At 35.3% G+C, this 11827-nt stretch overlaps 1 protein-coding gene across 2 annotated transcripts; it reads right to left on the bottom strand.

Annotated features, from left to right (window-relative positions):
* Nucleotides 1-237: 237 nt before the first annotated feature.
* Nucleotides 238-11248, bottom strand: LOC144434071 (uncharacterized). Of its 2 annotated transcripts, none has more exons than XM_078122526.1 (13): nt 10861-11248; nt 10246-10348; nt 9133-9323; nt 8574-8721; nt 7956-8053; nt 7352-7597; nt 6382-6553; nt 5392-5527; nt 4628-4751; nt 3483-3590; nt 2782-3009; nt 2257-2418; nt 238-1601 (listed from the first exon to the last, which is right to left on the bottom strand). In XM_078122526.1, exons 1-13 carry the CDS (start codon nt 10978-10980, stop codon nt 1452-1454), a joined length of 1986 nt encoding a protein of 661 aa, XP_077978652.1. In that variant the 5' UTR covers nt 10981-11248; the 3' UTR covers nt 238-1451. The 2 variants fall into 2 exon arrangements, with proteins under 2 accessions (XP_077978652.1, XP_077978651.1); XM_078122525.1 differs by having other exon boundaries at nt 3483-3674.
* Between the last annotated feature and the right edge of the window lie 579 nt (nt 11249-11827).

The raw sequence follows: 11827 nt of genomic DNA on the forward strand, positions 1-11827 counted from the left end.
TGGTTGCAGAGGTGTTGTAATTGCTGGCAATCATTCTGGTTGGGTGATAAATATGATCATGTTTAGCAGACAGTTTGGAAAATTGGCATTTAAGAAAGATAGTCAATTCTTTATTTAAATGCTGCACTAACTGCAACTAGAGCACAATATTTTCAGTCAAACAACCAACAATATATTTAATTGGAAATTATTAAATTAACTATAATTAGACTTTGTTAATTGTTAATTACAGATCGATTTTATCAAAATACAGAGCTGACCCTTTTCCTGTCTGAAAAATAAAAATACAACCATGCTAATGATTTCGTCAATCTTTGAACAACTTCATAATTTATTGACATATTTATTTCCAAGACGGCATATACATTCTCCATCATGCAAACCCGTACAAAAATCTGATAGCATGATATTATATAGAATTCTGAAGTCAAATTGCTGAAACAACCATGATGAGATAGCGAGGGAGCTTATATTGGATTTAAAATATTGACTTTGTCTTCGAAATGACTTATTTATTTATTTATTTATTTATTTATTTATTTATTTATTTATTTATTTATTTACAGATGGTATGACAACCATAACATAACAAACTACCACTGCACTGTATTCAGAGCTGATAAATTTTGTATCAAAGATGTAGGCGTAGCCAGTGTAATTGACAGGTACAAATCGGACTCATCAGCCAATCAGGAGCCAGTAAAACGTCTTATAAATTTATACAATATTCTATTACCAACTTTGTAAATGTGTCCGCTTGATCATGAAAAACCATAAATAATATTAACACGTCAATTATTTTACTTAAGAACTATTGCACGACTTCAATATCATAATTTATATACTTGGGAGGCGACTTGTAGGCTTACAAGAAATTTGTACAAATATTCTTTAGCATAAAGCAAAATTCAGAATAGCATATTTTGAAGGGGCGAACATTCACGCTGAACAAACAATAGCTTAATGCAATATTTCAAATATCTCTAGCTGAAATCTTTAGTGCAAATTTTAGATGAACATAACAAAACGAAAATTACGTTCTCAGTGAAATCTTCATACATGACATTGCCAAAAAAACTGCTTTTATCATTCCGCTTAATAGCATATGAGTTATGTACCAAGTCATGCAGAGATCTAGCAGTGTAATGAATCTCCAAGCATCTACTGATATGTCGGCATTGCCAATGGTGTACTCACAACAACGGGATGGCGTCATGTGTGTCATTCGAGACACGTACAAGAAATAGCACTAAATTCAATTTGATAATTCCATTACTCGAGAGGTTTTTTACCCTGTGAGTAGTATATATGCTAATATGAATATGTGTATCCCTAATATGAATAATGAGTTATGAACATTCATTATTGCATATTCTCATTAGCAGGTACAACCGTACTTTGTACTATAAGGGAGCAATGAGGCCTTGAAACTGTATACAGCTCAATACCTTCTACATCATCACACATGTTGAGTCATCTGGGGGTGATTTCTTTTCAAGATGGAATGGTCTAATGACATTTGTGAAGATGTGTGGCTTATCACTTCGTCCAAACAGTTGAGTTTCTTGACTGATGACCTGTGATTTGTAGAACAATTCTCCCTAAAAAAAAATCAGAATCAGATTACAACGTATCGTCATCGATATCTCAGACCCCCCCCCCCCCACTGTCTGCATGGCTGTGTAATGTGAAAATATATCGCAATCCCCTTCCCCAATATAATTAATCTCTTATTACTAATAGCAATGGTATGTGTAATGCGCGAAAATGATGTAACGATTCGGACGTCGTCTTCTCCTATAAGTTTGTACTTTACAGTCTGATGTATATTTCATGTACAATTGTAATTAAAAAACGTAGTTGTCACTCGACGTCGACAGCGACTTTTCTTATTGAACATGAACGTTTTCTCCATGGCTTGATGAGCGCAATTTTGTTTTTCAAAAGATAGAAAAACACCAGGTGCATTATTATGAAGGAAAGAAGGGCAACATAACAGGCAGAACTGATTTCAGGCCTATACACTGTAAGCAGTGATGATTTCGTTATAACAATTCTAAATCTTTGCAAATTGGTACAATGTTTCGTTAAAAAAATTACAATTGCTTTATACATGTCACGGAATGATGACACATGTTTTAGTGTTTGAGCTATAACTGTTGAAGTTGATACAACTGTACTATGACAATAACATCACTCGATTATAGTGAAAGGACCGCGAGGATCTATTTTGTTTCATTAACCGAGTGGCATTACCTTGTCACGGAAAGGTATGAACGAGAAGAAATTACGGGCTCGCAAAATAGTGGGGGCGTCTTTCTCTGTACCCACTGGTGTCATGGTTGACCAAGCTCTGCCATGCCCAGGGACTTCAATGTCTCTATCACAAGAATTGCATTTGGCGATGACACCATCGAGCTAAACGGGAAAATATACAAAATTATGCAAAACTACAGTATTACGAAAAAACAAAAACATAGAACCCGAAATGCATAGGAATGGTGTGTGATGGGTAAAGTTGTTATCTCATAATAGTTTGACAGTGATTTGTCCACTAAATTTGGCCCGTTGGTCTTTGCCAGCCATGTGAGTCGCGACACCCAAAGTACTTTCCATGGTTTTAGCATAGACCCCCACAATGGACAAAAAATTTAATAATTTAAAAAAAAAAATTTTTTATGATACAATGTTTTGTAATTCCTTATAACATTTGAACATTCTTCAAAATCATTGAAGCATTTTAACATATACAATAATTTAGTATAAAGATGATCTACTCACGAGTGCAAGAGGTTCATCAACAAGTGGTGACGAAGTAGGCATCTCTATGACCACACCAGTTTCTGTGTACAATCTGCCCCAGCAGGCAGCATACACACCCCCAGACAGAACGGACACTCTTGACCGTTTATTAAATGAGAAATCGGACAGCAGTGTAAATAGTCTCAAACGATCTACGTCATAACTTACGGTTGCATCCCATGAGTCAGCATAATCATATTCCCATTCCTGCAAAATACATATATACACGTGATCTTACAAAAATTGTTCTCCCGTCACTGGTGCAAAATATAGTACCGACAGGTGATTAGTTATGTGGTAAAATAAACCCAACATGCTCAAACACATGATGGAACAAGCGTTGTATCCCAAAACATGTCCTGATACAGTATACATTTTGTTTGCTTGTTATTGTCACTGGATTTTTGTGTTAATTACGAAGGAAATAGAAATCAGTCATCTATCAAAAAAAAAATATATATATATATATATATATATATATATATATATATATATCCATATTATCATCAAATCGCTCAAAAAGATAGAGGTACTTTAGTCAAAATCCCGACGCGATTAGTTTTGGGACTGACATTATTCAAAACGGTAACATGTTCCTGATCACATTTTAATAGGAAGCTATACAATTAGACAATGTTACATTATGCTTATACGCTGGAAAATAATTAGCCACTGCCCACCTTTTTCCAGGGAACTTGAAGGGAGCTATCCATATTTGGAAATAGGTGAGTTTCTGGAAATATAAAGGGAACTCCGCTGACGACGAACAAGTGCTTCAGATTATCTACCTTTGACAACAAAATTGAAATTTCCTGCAATGTCTTGATGCTGATCACATGACTCGAAGTCTTTTCCGATCGGCCGTCTAACATCTGGGGGGAAAGAGAGAGAGAGAGAGAGAGAGAGAGAGAGAGAGAGAGAGAGAGAGAGAGAGAGAGAGAGAGAGAGAGAGAGAGAGAGAGAGAGAGAGAGAGAGAGAGAGAGGGGGGATCAGGCAAACAGACAGACAGACGCCAGACACAGACAGACAGACAGACAGACAGACAGACAGACAGACAGACAGACAGACAGACAGACAGACAGACAGACAGACAGACAGACAATAAGTATCAACTTTCTGTAACGGTATTGTAAGTAAGCTACTCTTTGAATTTCACACTCTTCACAATTTCACACTCACATGTTCGCCTGTATTTAATGTTAGTTTAAAGTGGCCATATGGATAAGGATTGGGTATTTATTTTGGATTTTTAATTCATAAAACAATTTTATCATGAAGTCCTACTTGAAAAATCAATGTGAAACAACATTGTCTGAGTCTGTGCTTGTCACTTAATACATTGCAAAAATGCTAAACAATGTGTAAAGATGTTTGTTATTGTACATACAATAACAAACATTTTTACACGTTTTATCAGTCTTTTGCAATTCATTGAAATACAAATAAGGACTTGGCATATGTTGTGTCACGTTGATTTTTCAATAGGAAGATATGATAAACTTGTTTTGTAAATTAAAACTAAATACCCAATCCTCATCCATATGGTCACTTTAAAGAGGAGAGCCACTCCAGGAAAAAAGGCATATTCCTGCCTCGTCTTCACCATACACGTCTACCCGAACACTAATCAAACCTTACGCAATGCATCAACTAACAGGAAATAGTTTAGTGTGTAAGTCTCACTTACTAGAAATGTAGAATGATTGATGACGTTGTCTGTGTGCACTTAATTAATTGCAAATTTTACGACGAATCAGTTTCACATTAATTATACGTAAGTTAGTTTAAAAAATCATCACAATATGTAAATTTCCTGATACTCACGAGGAAAGCAACCTCACCAAGCCTTATAAGGAATGTAAGAGTGGTATACTTCGTGTCGTCACCGTTTCGAGATTCTGGATGTAACCACATTGTGAAATATGGCGATGAAATGTTATCCATTGAACTGTGGTTGAAATATAAAGAAAGTAATTATTGTAATTGTCACAACTATCAGAAATATTTTATTAAAAACCTATGTACATACAAGCTAACAACATAATTTATGACACAGTATCAATAACCAGGTTTTTTATTGTAATTTACGACTTTGTAAGTACTCTATAATAATCTATTCATTAAACGCTCAGCTGACAGTGTACAATCTACTCATGAATATGGGAGTGCTAAGGTTAAATGTAATACAACAGGGTAGTAATGCAGCAGTCTCATCAAATAAGATAAACTGCTAGGTTTATACAGCTATACCAGCACGGCTAACGGCTTTAAAAGGACTTGTTGACGAGGTTTCAGTGACTCGCCAGTACCTATGGCTGATTTGTCATGGTAAATTCTTTAAATAAATAGAATAAATACCTTAAAATGCTAACATTACCTATAAATGGTACTAAACTAGATTATATGGTAACAGAACAGAAACCGAATAAATTACATTACCACCCTCTCTCCTCACAAAGATTCGAAAGGCTTGTCAGTTGCCATTCCAAAATAATTCGGAACGTTTAAATGTACTGCTGATCAACAAAGGTGTACTACTAGGAAACGTGAACTTTCTTGGAACATCATGTTACATTCAAAGTAGTTACCTGTTCCAATCTTTGTCCTGTCTGAGCCCTCTCAGTTGAAAGAGACTGAAATACTTTCTCGCCACTTCATAAATGCCATCGATAACTGGATACGACACCATAGATCCATACCCATTCAGTATATCAAAATTGTTCCCTATAATATAACCATGGCAACCGACGTACAGAATGTTAAGACACAATGCCCAAAAACGAACAAATCGCAATTCACTTTCGTTGTTGCAAAAAGAGATAATTATTCACAAACTGGTCACTACGGATTTATATAGAGAGTATACATTCAAATACATTGTATATTCAACAGCCATATTTAACATTGCTCCAAAGGTTTGTCCGCTTTTTACAAATTCCTTAGCTATTCAACCAAGAATATTCAATATTTTTATTCGTATGAATGATAACCGCATAGCATATACTGTGAAACTAGCTAAAGTGGCAATAACAAACAAGTAACAACGTTATCTTCGAAGTAAGAATCGTTGGCATAGTGGATACATACATACATACATACATACATACATACATACATACATGCATACATACATGCATACATACTTACATACATACATACATACATACATGCATACATACATACATACATACATACATACAGTCTCATCCTTCTGTCGCCAAGTAGACTACTCAATCAGCTTGGAGAGCAATACATGTATATATATTTCTAGTGGGTGACAGTCCCATTCAGTTCAAACATGTTTTTGCGACTGTACTGTTGTTACTGTTGTCTGTCAATCAACTGTTTTTTCGTAACACATAGGAAAATTGAATTGTGTATTCAAATCATAACCGAGGTCTTCTGGGCAGGATCACGGATATGCTATCTCATTTCTAAGTCATAGAGTTCCTAGGTAGTACAGTCTTCATCATAATACAAGGGTTGGTTTTCTCCTAAGTTTATCTAGACGACATATAATATACAGTATACAAATACATTGCATATTCAAATGATGTATACATATTGTGTCCACTTACACATCATAAATGATGGAATTCGTGCATATATCCACGCAGGTTCTGGTTGTCTCCATCTCTCGTAATATAGGTTGAAGTAGAAATCATGTGACTCTCTCTTCATCTGATTTGTGAAATCTTCTTTCATTCTCTCCTTTCTCGTCAACTGTGTCCAGGCGATCAAACTAGGTTTCTATGAACAAGACTTATTCCATGTAACTCATGAATTGATAATTGATAATAATCTAAACTATGAATGAAAACTATGAATGACAACGTGGCTAAAAGTCCAAGAACAGCCCTTAAAACGGCTCTCAAATCGTGTATATTGTAGTATTTGAAGCCAAAAACTACCGACAATCATTGCAGTAGAAAGGTCATCCAAATAAAAGAATTAAAATGCTGGTAATAAAGATATTTTGAACTAGGTTTAAATACAAATATTATCACCAAAATTCGGGTACATATAGATAATGAAAATCATTTTATGGTACACACCTATTTTCTTTACACTACAACATTTACTTGTGTTTATGTCTTGGTATGTTCTTTATTTGTCTCTTTTTTCTGTTAACTCTTGACTTTCCTTTTACTGTACATGTAATTTTATTTTTTAGTACGTAAGGCCAGTAACCAAGGTATTGAAAATGATTAGCGATGGCCTAATGTGAGTATAAAATTAAAGTGTGTATGGGTGTGTGTGGGGTATGGGTGTCTGTCTGTCTGTCTGTCTGTCTGTCTGTCTGTCTGTCTGTCTGTCTGTGTGTCTGTCTGTGTGTTTGTTTGTTTGTTTGTTTGTGTGTTAGTGTTAGTGTGTGTGTGTGTGTGTGTGTGTGTGTGTGTGTGTGTGTGTGTGTGTGTGTGCGAGCGATCCAGACAAAATTTCAAATATAAATGTTTCTTTCTTTCTTTAGACAGGGTGGGTGACACTAAAATATAATATGACATGGCAGATATATTCCAAGTGAGTGCCGACTTCACGCTATCTTACCTCCGTCAATAAATCATCAGCATTTACTTGGTCCCCAGCCAAAATAAGTAGATGAAAGGACTTGTTTATGTGTTCCCTACGCATTTGCTTCCACATTGAATTTCTAGAGGAGTTCCTCATCCGTTTATCCGATGACGATGACACATCGGCACTTGAGGCGAGCACAAATCGTATGGGTGTAACTTTCGCTGGCACGATGCATGTGTAACAGCGACCATCCGGTAAATAATAAGTACACGTTATTTCCTGAAATGAATGACATGGAGACTTTTGTTACTTCTATGTCTCATCAGGAGTTTGCTGCAAGCATGGCAGTACATTGATTCTTGTATTTATTGACTGCGTTGTATTTTACTGGGCTCGACAGTAGAGGGGTGCTGTGCACAACCGACGTTTGTAAAAATTGCCTTCGTCAGTTTATTACAAATGTATCATTGCAAGTGTGCAGCACTAACTCTATACATTATCATTAGATGAAGCGGGTCGACTTTCTTTGAAAATATCAAAATACGTTCCATTTTACTAGTAGTTTGACATTATCTATAAACAAGGGTTCATTCACAAAGGCAACTGCTTACACACCGTATACATTGATTTGAGATACCTTCGTGTCGTGTCTAGGAATACTCCAATCATATCGCCACAACCTTTTATCGTTTAACGTCTCCAGTACTATCTCTTCCCCGCTTCCATGTGATGAAACTGTAGATATGAAAATTAATCCGTTTAACATGTGTATGATAATTCAATAGTATGTTTACTTTGGTTTCATTATTCACACTGCAATATGTGACTCATATTCACTTAACAATTCATAATTTACTTTGTGTATAACTGTCTTGTTCTTAGCCCATCATATCATATCATATCATATCATATCATATCATATCATATCATATCATATCATATCACATCACATCACATCACATCATATATCATACATACCATACCATACCATACCAACCATACCATACCATACCATACCATACCATACCATACCATATCATATCATATCATATCATATCATATTAAATACAGTATTCCATCCCTATCATGTTTAATTTCAGAAATCTTGACAATGATTCGTACAGGAAAACAATTATAAAATACACAGAAACAAAGCAATAAGGTAATGCATAAACATAGATTCAACATCATTTCTTGGTATTTATTATCACATGACGGTGATCATACTATAAATGACAATTGTTTGTGTCAATACCTGTTCCATCTGCTGTGGTGTACTCAAAGGTTACGGGTGGTAATAGATGCACATCAGACTTTGTCATCACAAGACAACATAGGTGGTATTCATCTGCCAAGGCTAACGATCGAATACCTAATATTGGACCCATTAGGAAGTCCACCACCTAGCAAAAATACCTCTATTATCATTAGCATGCCGTAAAGAGTTCTGTGATTTTACGACGATTACCATTGTAGATTCAATATTCAATATATCCTTCAGCATTGTGTTTTCTCAGCAGTTTTGTTGGCGTAAATCGTCTGCAGTCACTCAGCACTGACACCAAACTTTCACAAAATAGTGTGAGCGACCTAATAATTTTAACGAACTAGCAGTAAACCAAATTGGTTGATCAGCACTGGGTTTAAAATAATTACTTGCCAATTTACAAGTGCTTAATTTATCCCATAATTATGATATTACTACCTCTTTATACAACATAATGTCGCAAAACAGTGACAAAAAGAAAGCTAAAATGTCGCAAAACGGTGAGAAACCGAAAGCTAAAAACACTTATGGGTGACAATATTCATACCTCATTGTTCTCGTTCTCCTCGTCATCATTGCAATTATTTGCTGTGGTGGAGGCAGTCACTGTTAACGTACCATCATGCCACTTCTGTAAATCACCGTCGAGTTTAAATATATATTTCTTCAACGTTGACAGATTTTCTATTGCAACATGATTCAGTTTCCAACCTTCAACAAAGCCAGTCTCGTCAAATCCTGTGGGTTTGAGAAAATAGTATCATGATTGTACACTGTTGTATCCCAATGCCCCATGATCCCACATGGTGGGCTGCGTTTGCCGAAAGTAATTGTGTACATTTAAAAGTGTAGTTCAGAAAAAGACAAAAACACATACATAGGCCTTACTTTGAATGACGAGTAATTACATTTAAACGGCATATATATCCAATCAAATATCTTAACTGTTTTCTTTCTGATGCTATGTGCAAATCGTTTCGCTACCAGTCACAAGCTTAATCACTAACTCTACTAAGTTAAGTTTCCCTGTACTGTTATGGTGACTTATCAGGAGAAGCAAAGCTCTCCTAATTAACATAAACAGATTGAGCATTCTTTAACGATTTGCCTATATTAGAGATGTCATATCGTATAAAACCGAAACAGCCATCTATAATTTGAAGCTCTAGAATTCATTCCTTGTATTCTTATTGAGTTTTGAATTATATAAATGTGACCATATATTAAAATAAAATTTCGAGAAAATGCAAAAATGTTGAAGGAAAGTAGAGCACAGCTATACTATTTGATAATGACGTCATTTGTAAAGATCTGTGATGTGTGATTTATAATTTCAGGGCAACTACGTATACAACAATTAAAGGTTTTTTTACAGCTCCAAAAGTGACCTCATTTTAAGGCATCCCCCCAATAAAAAAAACGTCAAAGCAATATTATGAAAAACATGAATATTAATGATATTTCAGTATTGAATAAAATAACATATAAATCTGCAATGTACAATGCAACATGACAACTGTAAAAACCTACTTTGGCAACAGCTGATCATAATTCGCATTTGGTACAAATACCAATGAACAATTCAACAATACAGACAAACATGATTAAATACTATTAGTCATAATTTTTTTAGAATGTAATAGACGGGAAAATAACTAACCTATTTTGACTTGTTTTATAGCATCAATATTCTGTGCTCTTATCCTAAATGTGTCGGTATTTCCAGATTCAAAGATCTTCGCCTCTCTGTGACCTGTGGTTGTCTGTTGACAGAAACGAAATTGAAGGCCGTGTTTGAAACTATAGTTCAGTGAACTCGTATTAATGCGCCACCTGACGTATCATAGAAATATGTGTACATTCGCCAGATAGACAAACAAGGACAGTTATTTACCATTGGGATATGGTGGTAAAAACAAACATTACTACTGCAGCCGATAAATGGCATATACCCAATGTATGAGTGCAGAAATTACTCATTACTAAACCAGCCACTTTGATGTTTGAAACCCGGTGACGTCAGTACTTGTCAATTATGGGAACTACAAAGCAAAATGGGCGATTGCGTGAAAACATACATGTATGTATGTAAATATCACACGCGCCTTCATTTTTACTGAAACACTATAATATCAAGATATAAGAGTAAAGCCATGTTGTAAGAGATGTTTCGGTATGACTACAATTACATTGAATTAATCTCATTTGGAGGTTTGTCATGTTTCGCAGAGTACCAGGAGAAACCAAATCAAATAAACCAGCCTGTAATACTTACCTGCAATAATATTGGTTCAGTCACTACCGTATCGCCGACCAGTTGAATACGTATGGAAATTCCACTCGTGTCAAATACACTGTGAGTCGTTGCAATTATAACTGAGTAGTCTACGGTCATTTTTACTGCTGCCTCGAATTGTCTGAACTATTACAGACCGTCTCATGTGGTTATAAATGATGACGTGGCGGGGCTCGATATGAAATAATGATACTTAATACCCAGTAGACTGTCCTACATACAACGACTCATTTCAGTCCCATCTGTTCTATAGATACGATGTTCCAATGTAGTAGATTATTATATTGTGTATGCCCAACTGCTACATATTTGACACATTCAGAATAAGCTCTGACATAATAAACACAAAACTTTACCTGTGTAAATGATAAAGGTACAAACCGTATTGGCACATTAATAATTGAAATAACATGTTCAAACAATAACAATATGTTTCCCTTTATTTGTATAACTCTTAGTCATAGCTTTAAATTTGAGGCCCGTAATACTTAATATCATAAGTCTGTGTATTTAGCATGATTGAATACACAAAGTCAATAAGACTGTGTTGTTACAACGCTCGGCGAATATTATATATATATCTCGTTTCCCGATGTGAAGTAAACATATATTTGATGATTGTTCTTTAACATTTACGGATATATTGGTTATGTACCTGCAACTCTTACGGATACAGCAGCTCTGTATTAACATAGAACGTGTCTTGGAAACTGAAAACTTTAAACTTTTGTCATTGTATGTGAACTACGTTCAATGACGTGGTATGCTTAATTATGTTTTCAATGTATAATGAAGAGGTCATACTTACAAAGATGTTGATACAATGATGGATAATCGAATAATATTGACATATTCGCTTACTGGCGTCAGAAGTCAGAGATTGTTGTGTATGTGAGTCAACTGGTCAGATCAAAGGGGTATATCACCCCCCCGGGGGGGGGGGGTA

Source organism: Glandiceps talaboti, chromosome 4, assembly GCF_964340395.1.
Source record: "Glandiceps talaboti chromosome 4, keGlaTala1.1, whole genome shotgun sequence".
Lineage (NCBI taxonomy): Eukaryota > Metazoa > Hemichordata > Enteropneusta > Spengelidae > Glandiceps > Glandiceps talaboti.